The sequence below is a fragment of the Malus domestica genome, chromosome 05 (assembly GCF_042453785.1).
Source record: "Malus domestica chromosome 05, GDT2T_hap1".
Lineage (NCBI taxonomy): Eukaryota > Viridiplantae > Streptophyta > Magnoliopsida > Rosales > Rosaceae > Malus > Malus domestica.
Genome location: NC_091665.1, coordinates 13,715,604 through 13,737,737, shown reverse-complemented (window position 1 = coordinate 13,737,737; position 22,134 = coordinate 13,715,604). Strand labels below are relative to the sequence as shown.

Here is a 22,134-nt window from a genome sequence, read left to right as displayed (position 1 = left end):
CCTAGTGAGGACCATTCATGTTTCTCTATTGATATAATTGACTCTTTGGCGCAGGGATATCTTGAAGATTTGAATGACGATGCGCTTGAAAAAGTCATTACACGAGGAATGGAACTCACAACCAAGGGGGCAGATTCTAGTGTAACCCACGGCATACATGGACTAGGCCATGTCGTGCCTCCTAGTGATGAAACTTTTGAGTTGGTTGCTGCCCTTGAGTCACTACCTAAGCATGGTGGTAAGTCTCCTAACTTTAATTTCATTCCAATTTCGACTAACAAGTTGCTTCCATCCATCGTTCAGGCACCCATACTTGATCTCAAACCCCTACCAAGCCATTTGAAGTACATCTTTTTGGGGGAAAACGAGACACTACCTGCCATCATCTCCTCATCCCTCACGGCACAAGAGGAGGAGAAGCTAGTGCGTGTGTTGAAGGAATTCAAATCTACCCTAGGATGGACATTGGCCGATATTAAAGGTATAAGCCCTACGACTTGTATGCATCACATATTTCTTGAGGAGGGGGCCAAACCAACTAGAGAGGCTCAACGCCGTCTTAACCCTCCGATGATGGAAGTTATGAAAAAGGAGATAATCAAACTTCTAGATTGTGGGGTGATTTATCCCATCTCCGATAACCGTTGGGTTTCACCTATCTAATGTGTACCCAAGAAATCTGGAGTGACGGTTGTGGAGAATGCGGAGAATGAGCTTGTGCCCACCCGAATTCAAACCGGTTGGCGAGTGTGCATTGATTATAGGAAGCTAAACTCAACCACAATGAAAGATCACTTCCCATTGCCATTCCTAGATCAAATGCTCGAAAGGTTAGCCGGTCATTCCTTTTATTGCTTCCTTGATGGATACTCCGGTTATAATCAAATTGTTATTGCCCCGGATGATCAAGAAAAGACCACTTTTACTTGTCCCTTTGGAACGTTTGCATATCGACGCATGCCATTCGGTTTGTGCAATGCTCCTGCCACGTTTCAAAGGTGTATGGTTAGCATCTTTTCTGATTATGTTGAGAGAATTATTGAGATATTCATGGATGATTTTAGTGTGTTTGGTAATTCATTTGATAATTGCTTGGATAATCTCACTTTAATCTTGAAACGTTGTGTTGAAATAAACCTTGTGTTAAATTGGGAGAAATGCCATTTTATGGTTTAACAAGGTATTGTTTTGGGTCATATTATCTCTGAACGTGGAATTGAAGTTGATAAGTCTAAAATAGATCTTGTACGCTACTTACCCTCTCCCACTTCTATGAGACAGGTTCGTTCTTTCCTTGGTCATGCAGGATTCTATAGACGGTTTATCAAGGATTTTTCCAAGATTGCACAACCCCTATGCCGTCTCCTACAAAAGGATGTGTCATTTGAGTTCAACGAGGCATGTGAGAAGGCATTCAAGCATCTCAAGGACCTCCTCACCACGGCACCCATCATAACTCCCCCGGATTGGTCCATTCCCTTTGAATTGATGTGTGATGCATCGGATTATGCACTTGGCGCTGTTTTGGGTCAAAGAAAAAATAAACAACCACATGTTATTTATTATGCTTCACGCACTTTGAATGATGCTCAGTTGAATTATTCTACAACCGAAAAAGAACTTTTGGCGGTTGTATTTACTTTAGATAAATTTAGATCATATCTAATTGGTACTAAAGTTATTGTTTTCACTGACCATGCAGCCTTGAAGTACTTGTTCACCAAGAAAGAAGCTAAACCTAGACTCATTTGTTGGATGCTTCTACTTCAAGAGTTTGACATCGAAATCAAGGACAAGAAGGGGAGTGATAATGTTGTTGCCGACCACCTAAGCAGGTTGGTGCGTGAAGAAGAGGATCTTCCCATCTCCGAAACATTTCCGGATGAACAACTCTTGTCCATTCAGGTAAGTGCTCCTTGGTACGCAGATTTGGTGAATTATTTGGTGACTAAACAAGTTCCTAGCACCCTAAACAAATTCCAACGTGATAAACTTAAAAAGGATGCTAGATTTTATGTTTGGGATAACCCATACTTGTGGAAATATTGTTCAGATCAGGTTATAAGAAGATGTGTGCATGAATCAGATTTTCACTCAATTTTAAGTTTTTGTCACACATATGCATGTGGGGGTCACTTTGGCACCCAAAGGACAGCTTTTAAGGTTCTTGAATGTGGTTTTTATTGGCCTACTTTGTTTAAAGATGCTAGAACCTTTTGTTTAACATGTGATCGATGCCAAAGGACAGGTAATATTGGCAAAAAAGATCAAATGCCGCAGGTACCCATCTTTGTTGTTGAAATCTTTGATGTTTGGGGTATCGATTTTATGGGTCCTTTTCCTTCATCTTTTGGTTTCACTTACATATTACTTGTCGTTGATTATGTTTCCAAGTGGGTGGAAGCGAAAGCCACTCGAACTAACGATTCTAAAGTTGTGGCAGATTTTGTGAAAACTAATATCTTTTCTAGGTTTGGGATGCCTAGGGTGCTAATCAGTGATGGCGGGTCTCATTTTTGCAACCGTACCATTGAGGCATTACTCAAGAAGTACCATGTGACGCATAAGGTCTCCACACCTTACCACTCCCAAACTAATGGCCAAGCCGAAGTGTCGAATCGTGAGATCAAACAGATTTTGGAGAAGACCGTTGGGCCAAATAGAAAAGATTGGAGCTTATGGTTGGATGATGCATTATGGGCGTATCGAACGGCTTACAAAACCCCCATTAGTATGTCTCATTTTCTACTTGTGTATGGCAAGCCTTGCCATCTTCCCGTGGAATTAGAACATAAAGCTCATTGGGCCATCAAGACCTTCAATTTGAATGTGGACCAAGCTGGAATTCATCGAAAGCTTCAATTGAGTGAACTTGATGAGATAAGGCATGAAGCTTATGAGAATGCTAGAATTTACAAAGAGAAGACCACGGCATTCCATGATAAGATGCTTCGAGGCAAGACTTTCGAAATTGGGCAGAAAGTGTTGTTGTTCAATTCCCGTTTTCGTCTATTCCCTGGTAAGTTACGTTCCAAGTGGGTTGGCCCGTTTGTTGTTACTAATCTTTTTGTGCATGGTGCAGTCCAAATTAAGAGCTTGAGAACCGGGCAAGAATTCAAGGTGAATGGACATCGCTTGAAGCCGTACTACGAGCACTTTGTGGAGCATGTTATGGAGGAGATCCCACTGCATGCCATGGGTTCCCATGAAGGTTGATCAATGTGGCATCGTCCGGCTGGAAGACGTTAAAGCAAGCGCTTCAAGGGAGGCAACCCATTTATTTTGCTTGATTGTTAATATTTTTGCTTGTTTAATTATTTTTGGGGTATGACTTTCTATTTTGAAACATTAACAAATATGCAAAGGATTTTAACATTAAACTTCATGGAAATGAACAGGAAACTGGGAAATAAAGAAACACAGCATAAGACAAGAGGGAGCCTTCACAATGGCTGCTTGGGAGAAGTCTCAATAGTCGGCGGAATCTCAGCAGTCGGTGGAGCCACAGATGCAGGAGGTACCGGAGGTTGATCATTTGGAGCTTCACTACGCGGTACAGCCTCAGAAGATGACGGTAAATGCTGTTGGAACAAACCTACAAACCTCCGATGATCAAGTAAAATCTGACCATCAGATTCATGCAGCTGGTCAATTTTCCTCTTCATGTTTGTGGCATAATTGTGTGCAAGCTTGTGCAATTGTTTATTTCCATGCTTGAGTCCTCTAATCTCCTCTTTGAGACTCAGTATTTCAGCCGCCAACGATTCAACGTGACGGGTTCGAGCAAATAGGCTTTGGGCCATGTTGGACACAGAACCCGCACACTGCACACTAAGAGCCAGAGACTCCTTAACCGCCAACTCATCAAACCGTCTAGCGAGCAGTCTGTTATCTCTGGGGGTGACAAGGTTCTGGGCCACCACCGCAGCGGTCATGTCATTTTTCATCACCGAATCCCCAACTGTAAGAGGACCAGTAGGGGATATGAAGGACGGACGCCATATGTTGTCTGGAGAAGGAGGGGCTGCTCCTTCACCATGGTTCAAGTCAAAACGACAATCGGAAGGGCCAGACATATTTAAGAGGTTTTGGAGAAAGAAGAGATGGGCTAAATTCAGAGGTTAGAAGTGCAAAGGGGAGTTTTACAAGCGGAATTTCAATGCACTTTGAAATGAGCTACGCACCTCTATAAAAATCAACATGTGATGGGATTTCAAGAGATTGAAGAGGCGCCAGAGTTCTCAAAAGTTGGGCTTGCTCACAAACCACCAATTCCAGATATCGAAGAGTGTCAACTTTCTCAGCCTCGTCAGCACCTGTCACACACAAACTCAGCTTTGCGAAAATCACGGGCAGTCTGTCGAAGCGCCGATTCCAACCATGTGTCTCTCTCAGCCTCGTCAGCACTTGTCACATGCAATCTCTGCCCTCAACGAAGCTCAGAACTCGAAGCGTAAATTCCGGATATTAAAAAGGCATCTGCTTTATCGAGACGTGTCAGCATCTGTCAAATTGCACATCTGCGTTGCGTAAATCACGCACAATCTGTCGAAAATTTCTGGAGAAGCGGAATGCACGTGAAAACTACTGTTAAATTATCCCAGGCTTGCCGACACGAGTAATGGAACAATGCCTTCCCAGCCATTAAGAAAATTCTATAAATGTTGAACTTCAAAGTGAAGCAGTCTCACCCAATTTTCAGCCTCACTTAACCTTTCATCCTCTCTGAAATGGCTTTCCAACAAACCCTCTCGAGTCACTCTGTATTTCTCATCCCCTGGGATACCCTTGCAAACAACCCATCCAGAGCACAAGTATTTCATATCATAAAGGTTGAGAGCACGAGTATCTCATATCATGCTTTCTCCCTGTCCTTTCTCCAGCCAACACTTGCTCTCGAGTACTCATCATCTTGTGTTTCCTCTTCGTCTCTCACGTATAAGGGAAGTGAAGATGATACCTCGAAGCATGTGGAGACAACGTGCTGATTCATCCTCAACTAGGGACAAGGAGAAAGAAAGCAAGAGGTGGGCACTTGGAAAGATTGAAGAAAGAAACAGACCAACACCTTTACCTCGTGCCTGCCCGTCGTGCAGAAGAAACAAGCAGAGAAGAATGCAGCTTGCACAATCAACCCAGCAGAAGGAGTCTGAGATGAAGAACTAGAGAAGCTGCCACATCTGCTTGGAGAACAAATAAGGAATTGCAACATCGCCAAAGAGCAAAGCTTCGCTGTACAATTCCAATCCAGTTCAAGATCAAAGCTGTGGAAAGTCAACAAGATCAACTATCTCCAAAACCAGATTTGCGTTCTTAAACTCTACTCTGTCTGGTTTTTACTTTGCCATATTTGTCATGTTTATTTGTCGTTTGTTATTTGCTTGTTTTTGGTGTGAGTATATGCTTGAAACATTGAGGACAATGTTCGATTTAAGTGTGGGGGAATTGGTAACTATTGTTTTGCATGAAAATTTGTAGAAAATGATCACCCATTACTTCTAGTGTTGTTCCTTACTGTTTAAGTGTTTTTAAGCTGTTTTGGAGTGTTTCAGTATGTTTTGACATAAAAATCTAAAAATAATTTGTAGAAAATGATCACCCATTACTTCTAGTGTTGTTCCTTGCTGTTTAAGTGTTTTTAAGCTGTTTTGGAGTGTTTCAGTATGTTTTGACATAAAAATCTAAAAATCTCATAAAAATTTGAAAAATTGTTTTGAAAAACCGAAAAAGAGTTGTTTTTGTTTGTTTATTTTGTGTCTTAGGGTACCTTCCAACACAATGATGAGGATTTGGTTTTTAATTACATGACTGTTAAAGAGAATTATAAACATGGATGAAAGTTTGATATGCTCTTTGGTTTATACTTGGTTGTAGTTATAATTTATGAATTCACATGCAATCATAAAGGAAAAATTAGTTTTTGTAACATGCTTGAAAAAAGGAACTCAAACAAACGCTACAACCTTGTGAGACTTGAGCCTAAACGTTATTTGGAGAGTTGATAATCTGTGCATTATTGTTTTCTAAAGTCGTTGCATGATCTCATTTTTTTTGCTTGGTTACTACTTAGAAGGCGTTTCATCATTTAGTTCCAAATGCTAGAACTCATGCCCATTTCATTCAAAGCATGATATTGATTTGCATAACACATATTCAAGATAAAGTTGTGTAGTTACCACCACCAAAGCCAAATTGCCTTGTATCCTACTTCATCATTTGTTTAAGTTAACCCCATTGAGCCTTGTTAGCCTACGTTCTTTGTTAACCCACGTTATCCTCACCTAGCCTAGATTAGGACCATCCATACCCTTGTTCTTAAAGCATAGTAAAGCATGATTCAAATTGAATTCCTTGTAATTATGTATGGCAGAAAATAAGTGTGGGGGAAGTGTTTCTCATGTAAGTAGTGTGCCATAGGCACGGGTGGAAAGAAAAAAAAAAAAAAAAAAAGAGAGAAAAAAAAAAAAAGAGTTGAATTTGACCCTAAGAGTTGTTTAAATCTTTCCCTTACGTCTAAAAGTTGATTTCTGCAATCTAAGTGAATTCTAAGTTCAAGTTCATTATTTTATTTGCTATTGCTTTAAGAACGTTTGTTTTCCCTTACCTTCATTTGTTAGCCAACACCCCAAGCCCCGTTACAACCCTTGACTTCAATCTTGAGTGTTATGTGTTTCAATTTGTGGAGTTTGAATTTGGTATGAGCATATGGTGTCACTGGTTCTCGCATCTAAGTAGTAGCATTCCATTCATGAGATCATAACTTAACATGCTTATTAACTCCAGAAATTGCGTTCTTTGTTATACATATATGTGAGCGTTCGTTTCCATATCTACATCAATCTTCTCACATATAACTAGTATAGGGTGTGTAGTTAGAAAATCTAAGTGAAAATTGAGTGCATATCTTGTAAGGAATTGAGTGATTTCTCTAAGGCATGTTACTACATCAAAAACATTGTTTTAATTGATTAACGTGAACAAGTAAGTAGTGACTATGATTAAGTATGTGCTTAAGTGTAGAGATGACTCAAATCTGTGGGGATGATAATCTTTAACATGTCATGTGCATTGGAAATCCCTGAGGCAAATGTTGGAAGGTTTAGGTTGTGTTGTATTCGTTTCGTTTCGTTTTATTTCTTTGTTTGCTCGAGGACTAGCAAAAGCCAAGTGTGGGGGAATTTGATAGGAGCATATTTATGCGACTTAGTTAGCTTGTTCTTGTGCATTTATGTCGTGTTTCCTTAGTTATTTTAATGTTTAAAGTCATTTTCATGTGTTTTCAGATTTTAAGGACAAAGTAGGCAAGAAGATGCATTTTGGAGCATTTTGGAGCAAAATGGAGCTTGGAATGCATGTCACATATTTGGAACCAAGGTTTGGACGAAATTGAAGACTTAAAGAGGCTAAGAATGTGAAGAATTAGTGTACAAAGGATCATGAATTCAGCCACAAAAGGACACACATCCTTGCCGTGCAATCCACATAGCATTCCCTTTGGATTCCCATGCATGCTTAATCATCCTTGTCCCCTAAAATATTTCTGATTTCATGCCCCAATACACTCAATTATCACACTCAATTGCTGCATACCTCTTGTTCCCTTCACCCATCTGATTTCACACAACTTTCACAACCATTCCATGCACCAATTGATGCTCCATCATCCACATTTAGGATCCAATGCCGTGTGCAACACATGTTGCTGCACCTTTGACTAATTTATGAAACATTTCACCTCCCCTTTTCATTTCCATGCAATGAACACAATCATTCATGCTCTCTAGCTGAAATACCACTCCATTTTACCCTCCATACTTTGCATCATTGCTCCATTTTCATCCTTGGACCATTGCACACCACAAATTCACCCTCCTTGCTGTGCATTTCCCCCACTGCCTAATCTGATTCTCTAGGGTTTTTGGGGCCTATATATACATGTTTACAACCCTTGGCAAAGGGTTGAACCTCCCATATTCATCATTCATGCAGAAAATTCGTCCATACTCACCTTAGGCAGCAAAACACCCCAAAAACACCATTTTAGTGCCCAGAAAACAGAACAGCCACTCCACCTTATTCCACCCTCTTTGCCGAGTTTTCCACCACCCTCCAACCATCAAACACTCCTCCACACTCACCCTAAACCTTTCTATATCATTCCTCATCCATTCTACACCATAAAACTACCCAAAACCTGTCCACAAACCAATCTGCCGCAAGCAAGGGAAAGGAGAATTCTTGGATGCACTTGCTGCCAAGTTGGAGCATTCTAGGTGTTTTCTTTCTTTGGATTTTAATGTCTAATTCATGTAATCTTTGTTTTGCTTTAAGTATGATTGGCTAATTTTGTTTTGGCTAAGGGTGTATTCAAAACCATGATTATATATGTGAAATAAGTTGATTACTTCCAGTTATCGTTGCATAAGTTGTGAATACAATTTGCTTAACCGTTGGATTTAGAACTTATTCTTGCATGTTGATTGAGAGTGCACGCTTGATTTGCATGTTTGAATTTGGTGCTAGGATATAAATTTGTTTCACCTAATCGTTATGAATTTATATTCGCAAGTAGTGAAGGTCGCTAGTCACGATCGTGTTAAGTAGATTCCTGGCAAGAGTATCATGTTTTCCATAGTTACAAATGCTTTGTCGATGCTTATGATTTCCAAAGAACGTAATGATTCTAACTTGTGTCTTTATCATGCTGTTCATATAGAGAACTTGTTAGGAATAATTTGTTTGCGATGCATATTCATCCGATTCAATGATTCTAGGGAAATCTGAAGGTTAATTTAAGCGGACCTAATTAACTTGGAGTGTCGAGGTTCATAACTTATTCAATTGATAACTGGAAATCGATTTAGGTTGCATATATTTCATGTGTGGAGAAGAATCCCTTAGCCATTCCATCATCCATTGATTCTTCATAACTTTGTATTACAATCTGTTTCTCTTACAATCTGCCATTTAAGTTTATTTTCGTCCAAATCAAATCCCCAATTATTTTGAATTCCTAGATTAATTGGAAAGTGTGTTGGTTTATGTTTTTAAGTGTTTTGGTACAAGTTAAAACCCAAATTCGTCCAATTTGATGCTTTGTGTTCAAAACTGCCCAGAAAGTGGTTTTTAGGCAGTTTTGAGTGTTTGGTTGCTGTTTTGATTCTTTTGGTTCGTTTTAGTGTTTTAGAGTTTAGTTTTGCATTGTTTGAGTCTAGTTTCGTATTTTTAAACTTTGTTTCACATATTTGAGTCAGTTTAGAGTGTTTTAGCAATCCCTCCTAATCCCCGGTTTAAGAACAATCCCTACTTATCCATACTACAATTGTCAACAAGAGGGTTAATTTGTGTGTTAACTTATTTTTCACATCAACACGAAGTGTAACTTTAGCCATAGCTTTCTTGTATTACAAGTCACCTGTTATTTATCAATTTATGGTTTAATTTTACAGGCTATCTAGATGAAAGATCTCATGTTTTGCTTCTCTAGTTCTCCTTTAGGTTGAATGCGAAGTATTATTTTACGGAGATTTTACCCAAACTACAAGTCTTCCTTGCCGATAGATTCTTGCAAGTGAACCAAATAGTTTGAGAGCAAGTAGCTGATGGTTCCGCCTTGATCTTGTTCGCAGAAACTATGGATCTATTTGCTTTTGCAGATTTCGACTTAGGGAGCTTGTCAAGGAGGTCATAAAACAAGATTACGATGAGGAATGCGTTAGGGGACAGGTCAGCTTATGCCCCCATAGTTACGAAAGTGAGGAAGGGGCTTGAATTGTTGAGAGAGTATGGAGAGATTCAATACATAACCAGATGACAGAAAGGTGAGATCATGTCTGCGTTTGGGCACACGCAGGTACCAAAGTTTCACAATGCTGTTGGGAGGCTTGTCACCCTAGTTAAATTATCAGGTTGAGGACCTTTAGATTGTGAGATGTTCTTGTTTTCAGTATGAACGAGTTCGATGCTATGTCTCAACATGAAGAAGTGTTTTTTTATTTTTTTGTGAATTTCTGGAAATTCATGCATACAAAGCCATACATACAATTGGCTCGGTGGGAAAAAGTGAGCACGAGACAAGCTGTAAACTTGAGCCTAACAGAACACCTAAATTAAACGAATCATAAGGGTTTTTCCTCGTTACCGGAAAAAAAAACATGGATACAAGAGAACTACATACAATTGGCTTAGTTAGTTGTGAACTTGGAAACCAACCATAGAGGGAGAGACTATAACCTTACTCCTCTTGGAACTTGCAAGTTTCAACTCTCAACGTGTAACAATTAAGCATTCTTTAAACAGAAGAAAGATGCCTATATGGCAATCCAAATGAATAAGAGACTTCTTACTCCGATATCTTCAAATATGTTCGGCACGACATTCCGAAAATCCATGAGATCACAAAGTTATGGACGGAAAGATTTCATCAAATCTAGCAATCAAATAGGAGGTTGAAGACAAAATGTTGTCATTAAATCGGAACTATTTGAAGTCAATTTCTTGCCTAAATATTGAGACACGAGGTAAAATGCTATATAATCTTGCATTAATTCTTATATACATCAATCCAGTTGTTTGTATTCAAGTTACAATCTAAAGAACGAACAAATACGATGAAAGCAAAAAAAAAAAAAAAAAAAATAGAAAGTTACACAAATTCGAAATTTCCTCAAAACATCAAAAAACAGAAACTGGTTATACGAGGGTCGTCGATTTTCAGTTGTTGGAATGTTTGATGATCCTCTGCAGAACCACAGTCCTTGCTCTTCGAATGTCACGGCTGCAGATATCAGCTTCAGTTCCCAAATCCTCTACATTCTTCATAAATACTCCCAACTTCTTCTTAATCTCCTCTATCGCAACTTTCACAGCTTCTTCGTCAATGGCAAAGCTTGCATTGTGCAAGAGGGACTCGATATCAATTTCCAATCGATCAATGAGAACCCGAATGTTGTCCAAGTCCTTAATGGCAACATAAGTTCCTACTTGCATTGAACTAATCACTTCCTTTTGACCCCTCAAAGCATTTTCATAGTTTTTCCACAAAGAGTCAATCCAATTCCCCATTGAGCCTACTGGGATAGAACTAGCTGCAGCTAGAGCTGCTGCAACCGGCGGAGCAGCCATGGCTGCCGCCACAACAGAACAAATCAACACAGCAGCAAATGTAGCAACAAATATCATACCCGTGACCTTCCTCCAAGCATTAATACATTTGAGCTTCTTATCGAGCTTGTTCTTTCGCATTTGCAACTTCTCGAGCATTAGTATTTGCTGCTTATAAATAGATTGAAATATCTGAAAGAACTCTTCAGTAAAGGGATCACCTATCGCCTTGAAATTCTTCAACTCCTCCAAAGTCCTTGTGTATTGACCGCCTCCCATTTCGGTTTCTTCCTCGAATCGCTGAAGCGCTACGAGAATAAGCAACTGGCTATCGCGAGCTCGCTTCAAGCACTTCTCCAACGCAGTACAGAAATCCAAAGTCTGCAAGCTGTTCTCAAAATACTCATCAACGAGCTCGAACAACTCCTGATTTTTCCATATGTCTTTCTTGCACTCCAAGATAACTTTCACAACTTCCTGATTCATCTCCAACAGGCATCCTGTCACCTCCTTCAGCGAATCCAACGAGAGGGCTCGGACTTCGACTCCTGCCGCGATTGTGCTGATGACATGATTGGTTCGGGTTTGGAGATTCGTGTCGAAGGACTGCAAATCTGCATCGAGCTTGCAAGCTGCCTCGTAAGAACTCAATTGATCAGTTGTGTACTGCAAATTTGTATGAAGATTGGTTGCAGAGGATGATGTTTCAGCGCTCTTCTTGCTCATATGGCTTCCCATGGCTTCAATCTAGATCTAAACAACCAAAAACCATGAAAATCTTCCCCAAATCAATTTCCAGCCCCAGATTTCTGCCAAAATAATAAGGAATTGCAGATCCTAAACCGAACCCACTTGGCCAAATCCAATGAATTTAAACCCTTTATACAAAAAAATCAACCTTGAAAGACTTCACCTCCACAAATCAGAGTGTAAAAGCATTAAAAGCAGCAAACCTTGTGAGCTTTTTCCAACCGACCACAATAAACAAGAGCAACCGAGAACAAATAAAGCAAATCGATAAAATAGATGATGGGTTTTGATCAAATAAAGGGAAAATAATGGTGTATGAGAGATGAATGAGGAAGTTTAAAGAGAAAGAGGAGATTTTAATGGGAAAGAAAATATGGGGTTTGGGTTTTTGAGATTTAAGATTTTGGGAATAACTTGCACGCATGAGGGAGAAACGAGTGAAATAGGCATGGAAAATGCGGGAAGCAATGTCCCTTCTCTCTCTCTCTGTTTCTCTCTCTAAGAAACACTATTAGGCTGCATTTATCTTTAACTTTCTCTCTCCAAAAACCAATATCTGTGAGGGTGTTTTGTGTTTGTGGCTGAGTTTACAGTTTTAACGCGCAAAGCAACGGTTACCGCCTGACCCTGAATATGTTGAAGGGCTGGGGGTGGCGGAAGAAGCTTCAGACCAAAGGCTTTGGCTTTTTGGTCTACTTTTCTTATGGCAAGCCAAAACAGTGCAGAACAAGTCAAGCGCTACAAATTTGAGGAGAAGAACGACGGTCTCTTCCTCTTGGACCAAGGAACAAGGTAAAGATTTTGAGCTGGGTTTGTAGTGTTTACAGAATTACTGAAATACCCTCATACTGAAAATAAACTTTTTAGTCACTTAAAACCAAGTGTTTTAAAATTTTTAAAAAGTTTATAACATGTATTTAATTAGAATTTGATTTTAAAAAATTTGAAAAAGTTGAGGAATTAGAGGGAATTTAAGAGATTTCGTAGTTATTTTGAGCATCCACAAATCTCACTTTTTCTCATGAGATTTTTAGGGAATTGAATCAAAATTTTATATGAATCTCTACAAATCAATTAAACTCCATAAAAATCCATAGGTTTATAAATTCATTAAAATCTCTCAACTTCCCAATTGAATAAGTTGGGATTTCGAATCTCACTGTCAATAGTTTCTTTTGTCCTAAAAGAAATTTATAATAACACTTTGGTTTACATATTTCAAATTAATGTCATGCTTATCTACTTTTCCTTTTTGTTATTTCACTTTATGTGTGACAACCCGTTTCAAATTTTATTATTTTATAAATCTTAAAATGTGAAATTTATGAGAATACCCTAGAGGCGAGGGTATTGATTTTCGTTGATCGTTAGTTCATGACGCTTATGAACTATTACCTTACCGTATTCCAAAAGTACGTGGGTAAGGATTGTTATTTATTATCTTATTCATTTCTTATTATTATATTTTTTTTATGTCAAGGGTTGTGGGAGAAAATAGAAGAAGAAAGAGAAAGGGGAATGGCTGCCTGATGGCAGCAAAAGAGATGGAGAGGAAGGAGATGGGCACTGCCCAATCAGAAATGAGGAGAGAGGGAGAGTGACGAATGGAAGAGAATAACCAGGAGGGAAAGGAGAAAAGAAGAAAATGAGGGAACACAAACGGGTCTTCCTTGACCCGTGCAACTCGTTTCCTCAAACCGGTGACTCCTCGTCTTTTCTCGTCCAATTTTTCGACGAATTGGACCTATAAACTGCTCCCAATCATCACCTTGGCCCTTTCTCTTCTTGTTCCACCAAAAATTAGAGGGAATTTGATAGTATTTTAGTACAAAAACAGTAATGGGTGTCGTGGGAGACCTTGCCCAAAATCCATCAATTGTGAAACCATCTCCTTCAATTACCACCATTAGAACACTCCTCTAGAACCCAAGAACAAAGCCCAGGCAATGGTCGAGGCGTCAAAGTGAGTATGGAGGTCGAATTGAAGCACACCATTTTCTAGGGTTCCAGCAGGTTTGAACAAAATTGGAGCTTTTCCCGGCCAAATCAAACTTGGTCTCAGGTATAAAGTTTACTCTACTCATTGAGATCTTAATTCCTGTAAATTTTGGTAATTTTTGGAAATAGTTGGATTTTCCGGTGAGTCAAGCCGGCCGACCGCCACCCGCTGCAACGCGTGCAGCGGCGCATGGCCAGGGGGTTGTCGATGTTATTATTAGGCTAATTAGGTGCTTTGAGTTCAGTTTTGGTTATTGTATGACGTAGGTTGATTGTTAGAATCTAAATTCTCTACGTTACGTTAATATGTCATTATATGAATCGATGATCCGACCGTTGGATCGTCACCAAACTATAATATGTTATAGTACGTAATATTTGAGAACCATAGAAACTTACGGATCGGGAATCCGACTTATGGATCTTCCCAAATTGGATTTGTAAGTTCATAAAATAAAATGTTGACCGCCACTTGATTTTGGCAATTGGCGGAGATCCGACTGTTGGATCACAATGAAACTTTAGGATGTTGTTCTAGAAGTATAATGTGAATCTTTGGAAGTAACGGATTAGAAATCCGTGATGCAGATCTTTCAAATTGAATTACGTAGGGATGCGTTTTATGTAAATTATGTATTTTATTGATCAGAACTCTGAGATGTGATTTGATAATTGGTCATAGGCGATGATGGTTTGTAATGTCCCGATATGCATGCTTGGAAGTTGTGGTACGGACCTCAGGTGGGTGGGTCTTTTCCATTCTATCATGTATTATATATATGTATATATATGATTGACAATTCCATAAATGTTTATAAACTGATTATTGCTTATGATTATTGTGAATGCTTTGAAATACTATTGTGAATTACGAATGGCTTGATCCTTGTTCAGGGTACATAGGTAGTCTAACGAGACGTTAGATGCAACCATACAATAATTGAGACAATAGCCTTGTTTAGGGAATTAAGCAGTGTAAGAGACATTGGTGGAAAATATGAGATTTAACTTATGAGTTGGTGGTTAAATGTTGGTCAAGAATCTGAAGAAAGGAAGCGTAAGTAATGATAATTAATTAAACTAATGTCTAGTTGGGCTTGTCATCGATAATTATTCCCGAAAATAAATAATTCGGGAGTAGGGCGTTATAGTTTATGCCTTTTTATGCCACATTATATATATGTATATGTATAATTGGAAATGCTATAAAGTGGTTGAATATCAGATTTCATCGTGGTTTATCTATATGTATACTACCTGCACATAATTATTGTGAATGCTTAAAGTACAAAGGTGAACACATGACACCCAGGTAAGTTCAAGTGAGTTTATGGTATTAGTTAAAATGATGGAGTTATGGAATGACTATATAATGTTTTAAGCAACTCCGACACTGTTGTACGGGTTACCCATGAATCGTACATGTTATGTTAAGATGCATTGAGAGCTCATAAACTTGCACCCCGGTGTTAGTGCTCCCACCCATGGTCAGGACACAGTCCTTCACGTGATGTTCACCTCCCGCACCTTACGCTCACCTTGGATCCAAGGTAGGTGCACAATCCTGTCGTACAGACCACTATAGGTGGTTCCGACTCGTAGATGACCCGCGATTATTCGCATAGTCTTCACGTGATCATAGCACTTGAGCATATTTATTTACACCTAGTCCTGTCGTACATACCACTTTAAGTGGTTTCGACTCGTGTGCAGGTATACTTATTGAGCTATGGATAAGTCGTACAGATCATTTGAGGTGACTCCGACTTATGAGTTAGCATATATGATGAGATATGTGACGAGCTAGCATATATGATGAAATATGTGCATATATGATGAGATATGTGATGAGCTAGCATATACGATGAAATATGTGATGAGCTAGCATATAGGATGAGATATGTGATGAGCTAGCATATGTGATGAGATATGGAGAAGTCGTAGAGGTGACTCCGACTTATGAGCTAGCCTTGATTGATGAGATATGGATAAGTCGTATAGGTCACATGAGGTGACTCCGACTAGCATGTTGATGAGCTATTAATTCAGCCTTACAGGCCACTATAGGTGGATTCGGCTAATATGCCATTTCATATTGATTTATTTCACCTGAGTACTTATTCTTATTGAGATATTTGACACGGTATAATTGTGAGACTATTATTTTGGTTATGGTATTGATTTATAGTCACGCCTGTTACTTTCCAGGAAATTATACAGGTATTATGGTGAAGGACTATTACTTTTGGTAGTTGGAATTTGTTTGAAAAGTTTTGTTTCACTCACTCACATTTTCTATTTTTGTACCCCTCTAGGTTCTAGCAGCAGAGTTCCGTATCGACGAGGATTCGTGGCACTTTTCGGTACAGATGTTTTCTTGTGATGGTATAATCATTGCCTCACCTTACTGCACTATACCTATACTCTGTATCACGCGTGAAATGAGTCCAGATCCGCTCACCGCGCACTCGCGTACTTAGGGATTTTTAGGTTTTAATTTATTCACATTTTATACATTATCACACTTTATGACTTCGTCACCTTCCAGGTGTCGGCCAACACTCTCGATTCGGAGTTCTAGTGGACATTCCGAGTCGAGGTGTGTCATTATGGGTTAAAGGTTCGGATAAACATCAAATACTAGATATGAATGAATGAAGAACTAAAAGCAAAAACCGATAATGTTTTTGGAACAAAATTGTTATCCTTTCTCAAAATTTCTAAATTGTATTTCACAAGAATGCCTTGTAAGAATTTCCCTTTTTTTTCCATCTAGTAAAGGGGAGTAAGTAAGATTTGAACTTATGTGATGTAGAACAAATGGCTTAATAGAACAAAGAAGAAATAAACCGTCAGAAGACAAAAGCTAAAGTTTTATATCGTCAAAGTTGATAATATTTTTTAGGAAATTTGCTTTCAATGAGTATAACTTTAATCCACAAAAGAAATGTTAATGAAGAGAATGATGATATTAACACTCTATACATTCATGCATGTGATCTAATATCTTAGTAGATATGGTGTTGAATTCTTACTCATGTGTTCTGGCCCCCTCCCCTAAATTATTGTAATAGTTTTCAATTCTCCCTCCCCTCCCCTAATAATAGTACAGTAATGTAAAAAAGCCACTATACATTCAAAATACTCACCACTATACATTCAAAATACTCATCATGCATCCACTTATAGCTAGAAAGGAAAAGTACTCATCATGATGAAGGAAAAGTGCAAGTGGGGTAAGTGGTCCTCCACCACAGTGATGGAGAAGAATGTTACCTTTGCACCACGTTGTAGATATCGAAACTCTGTCGACTCCATAATCTGTCATCTAATCTAACACATCTATTGTTTGACAAAAAAAAAAAAAAAAAAGAGAGAGACGAAGGGAAAGTATATGTTTGTTTGATGTTGTTCAAATTTTGTAATTTGGTAATGCAAGCAACGAATTAGACAATAGAGAGAGAGAAACCCCTCCGTATTAATTTGTAAGTGGCAGTTTCGTAACATTATTAAAGTGGAGGGGCATTTTACTTATATGAGTAGAAACACAAAATGTCAAGAGCAAAGCTGTTCCCGTTTGCACCGTGTGCACCTCCGACCCACCCGCTTTTAGGAGATGGCATGTCATGGTGTTGACACGTGTTCCCAACCTACTGGTTGCCGCCAATGAGAGATTTCAAAACCTTTTCACACTACGCCACATCATGTGGTTCGTAACGCTCTCCCGCTTTTTTTTTTTTTCGTTTTTATTATTTTTTGTTTTGGGATTTTGGTTTTCATATTTTCTGTTGCTTTTCTTAGCAAAAAATATTAAACTCTTATTTTCTTCTCATCCCTAATTTACATTACAGACCACACTACTTCCATTTAGGGTCGATCTTGAGAATTTAGGAGCCCTAAGCGAGCCTTCGAAGTGGGGTCTTAAAATTTTTTGAGTCTCGGTTCTTCATACATTGATATATATTCCCTAAATACATAAAAAAAATTATTTCACATCAAGTATCATTAAAATTAATAATAATAAAAAAAGATATATAAGCATTACTTAAAAATTACACGTCTCACGTTTTTAGACGCAAACGTACTAAATATTTGCAATCAAGAGTCTAAGATTAAGAGTGAAGAACAATGAAACTTGATAATCAAGAGAGTAAAGAACAATAAAACTTCATGGACGAGTATAATAAATTCAACAACGCCAATTATTAAATCAACACCACAGTAACAAATCAATTATTAAAACCACACTAACAATTCAATTATTAAAACTAGCCTTTCTGCACCTGTTTTACGTGTGCAAAAGGCTTTTTTTACATCATGGTGCGCTACGCGTGGCATTTAGAGTTTTTTTTTCTTCCTTTCACATCTATGCATACGTAAGGACATCTTTACTACAAAAACAATTCATACTTGTTCTTCATGCCTTACGAGTGCGAAGGTCCTTTTTTAGATCACATGTGGCTACGTACAAAGTTTCTTGCTCAAAGTCCCTCTATCTTTTACTTTAGATTAATCCATAATGTGTAATTTATCTATTGATTTCTTCCTTTGTTAGGCTTTTATTTATTAAGGGTGCTGTGTGGCCCTAAAATCTTTTAAATATCCGATGTTTATTTGTAATCTAGCTCTAACTCCCTCTATTTTTACTTTAGATTAATCCATAATGTGTAATTTCTCTGTTGATTTCTTCTTTTATTTTTTACTGGTAGCAAATTTTCACATTTATCTTCCTGTCATATTATATTCTACACATAAAAGCATGATTAAGATTATTAAAAAAAAATTTGGTAGAATGCCAATCACATGTCTCTTGTGCCTATTAAAACAAACAATGATACAAACCAAATCAAATAGTTTGTAAAGAAAGGAAAAACCACCCCAATTGAATACATTGAACAACAAAATTACATGAAAAAGCTAGCATATAAAAAATAACACACATCAACCAACGAAGAAAGGCTCACATTGTTTACAAAAAAAAAATCCTCGAGATGCTTTGGTGCATTTCGTACCCTTTTTTGCTGCTTCAAATCCTTGGTGAATTAATGGTTACTCATGAAACTACAAATTCTTTTTTGTTGCTTCACATTGTTTGCAATCAAACTACAAATTCTTTTTCAAATATAATTACATACGTTAGTCTATTCAAGAATTGCTTCGTGCTTCATTAACATTTTCTTTTTAAACCAAGTTTTTTTTTTAATCATGGGTGCTACGCGCCTCGTAAGATGTTTTACATGTGTTTAAAAATAGAAAATATAATATTTTAACAAACAACTGATTATATGATGATTTGATACAGTCATTGTAACTTTACATATAGCTCTTATAAATTCAAAGAGTTGTACATGGCATCATTAATGAATCTATTATTGTGTAATAAAAAGGAAAAACGAATCTGAAGAGTTAGACTTAAAGAATTGTACATGATCCATTGAATCGGTTACAGAGTTACTCTAATGAGAACTTATTGTCTCTACTTTCCTCTTTGAAGCACTATACAATAAGTCAAATGATACAGCAATTGTAGCAGCTCTTTCTTGATCAAAACACTCATATGTCATGCACCTATTTTTAAAACACTCAAGCGTCAGTGTCTTAATAATTTCGACCCACAATCCAAAATAGAAAGAACCTTATCTGATGAAAATGCCAATTTTTTCTAAAAATAGAGTCCAAAAATTTATAACATCAACCTCATGTTGGGACTTGGCTAAAATTATATTTTTAAGCATCCAAAAAGTAAACTAACCATATTTAGTTCTTCGTACCTTTGTATGAAGATCACACGGGAAAACATTAGTGTTCCTGCATGCTATGTTGGAATTTGGGGGCTTAGGTTAGAGCCAAATTTGAGTTCGACATAAAAGTGAGGATAACCATCTATTAGTACCACACACACTATTATCGAAGCCTTTGTTAAAACCTCTTACCAGTTAATCTCCCTGGTGACTAAAGATATCTACACTATCTACTTGTGTGTGAGGCCCCGCTGGTGTGTTTCCACACCACATTTTCTGCAAAAGAGACACAATGTGCAAGAGATACAAAAAAAAGTAAAAATAGCACCTTCATATTGACCGTTTACACTAGCAGCAAAATCTCAAAATATTTGAGAAATATCATATGAAACGCACAAAGTTACTTAGGTGAAATCCGCTACGTGGAGGATCAAAATAGCAACAACATTAAACTGGAGAATTCCCCTTCTCGAAGTACAAAAGGTGTGACCTGCTTGTCGATTTCCCAACCGCCAAGATGTGCCATTTTATACGGAATATCATCGTTGCTGCTGTAGACATTTTCCATAAACAAAGACAAATAAAATTGATTAATTAGCACACAAAAAAACTCCACAGTGGAGAACATGAAATAGCTATACAAAATTACTGAACACTAATAGACCAAATTTCAAATTCGAGAACACATAATGACGAAGAAAAAGTTAGGGAGAAGGTGAATATCTTTATCTGTGGCTCTGTTTCCATTCAAATCTGTATCCTTCTACACATTCAAAGAAACAAAGAAAATGAAAATACTGACTTGACAGAGAATTTGATGAATCGACAAACATGAATGTGTAATTTACCAGATTGCATCATTTATACATGAAGCCCTTGTCATGTTATGCCTTGTCAGGATCCCATGTTTTCTTATCATAAACTGATTAGGTATGAAGTTAATCCACTAAGAACCGCAACACCTTACCATATCAAAACCCAACCAATCCAACAATTAGTCAAGTAAAAATAATTAATCCAAAATAAATGAACAAAGTGAGATAATTAAACTCCAAATAGATCACACTGAATTAGGGGAACCGATAGAATTGAACAAATTAAATAAGACAAATGTGCAGATAAGACATTTGGTTCCTTCTTGTTTTTAACAAATAGAAAACATGAACCCAATTTTTAAAAGTTTATAACAAGTAGAAAAGGTTCAAACTTTAATTACCAAAAAACAACAACAACAACCAAGCATTTTCCCATTAAGTGGGGTCGGCTATATGAATCCTAGAACGCCATTGTGCTCGGTTCTGTATCATGTCCTCCTTTAAATCCAAGTACTCTATGTCCTTTCTTAGGGTCTCTTCCAAAGTTTTCCTAGGTCTTCCTCTACCCCTTCGGCCTTGAATCTCTGTCCCGTAGTCACATCTTCGAACCGGAGCATCAGTAGGCCTTCTTTGCACATGTCCAAATCACCGTAACCGATTTTCTCTCATATTTCCTTCAATTTCGGCTACTCCTACTTTACCTCGGATGTCCTCATTCCTAATCTTATCCTTTCTCGTGTGCTCACACATCCAACAAAGCATCCTCATCTCCGCTACACCCATTTTATGTACGTGTTGATGCTTCACCGCCCAACATTTTGTGCCATACAGCATCGCCGACCTTATTGCCGTTCTATAAAATTTTCCCTTGAGCTTCAGTGGCATACGACAGTCACATAACACGCCGGATGCACTCTTCCACTTCATCTATATAGCTTGTATTCTATGGTTGACGTCTTCATCTAATTCTCCGTTCTTTTGCAAGATAGATCCTAGGTAGCGAAAGCGGTCGCTCTTTGGTATTTCCTAATCTCCGATCCTCACCCCTAACTCATTTTGGCCTCCATTTGCACTGAACTTGCTCTCCATATATTCTGTCTTTGATCGGCTTAGGCGAAGATCTTTAGATTCCAGCACTTCTCTCCAAAGGTTAAGCTTCGCATTTACCCATTCCTGAGTTTCATCTATCAACACTATATCGTCTGCGAAAAGCATACACCAAGGAATATGATCTTGAATATGTTCTGTTAACTTATCCATTACCAATGCAAAAAGGTAAGGACTTAAGGATGAGCCTTGATGTAACCCTACAATTATGGGGAAACTTTCGGTTTGTCCTTCATGAGTTCTTACAACAGTCTTTGCTCCATCATACATATCCTTTATAGCTTGGATATATGCTACTCGTACTTCTTTCTTCTCTAAAATCCTTTAAAGAATGTCTATTGGGACCCTATCATACGCTTTTTCCAATTCTATAAAGACCATGTGTAAATCCTTTTTCCCATCTCTATATCTTTCCATCAATCTTCGTAAGAGATAGATTGCCTCCATGATTGAGCGCCCTGGCATGAACCCGAATTGGTTATCCAAAACCCGTGTCTCTTGCCTCAATCTACGCTCAATAACTCTCTCCCAGAGCTTCATTGTATGACTCATTAGCTTAATACCCCTATAGTTCATGCAATTTTGTACGTCGCCCTTATTCTTGTAGATAGGTACCAAAG

At 38.1% G+C, this 22,134-nt stretch overlaps 1 protein-coding gene across 1 annotated transcript; it reads right to left on the bottom strand.

The window, feature by feature from the left end:
- Positions 1-10,521: 10,521 nt before the first annotated feature.
- LOC103429610 (UPF0496 protein At4g34320-like) lies at positions 10,522-12,572 on the bottom strand. Its single transcript, XM_008367751.4, has one exon. It carries the CDS (start codon positions 11,839-11,841, stop codon positions 10,714-10,716), a length of 1,128 nt encoding a protein of 375 aa, XP_008365973.1. The 5' UTR covers positions 11,842-12,572; the 3' UTR covers positions 10,522-10,713.
- Between the last annotated feature and the right edge of the window lie 9,562 nt (positions 12,573-22,134).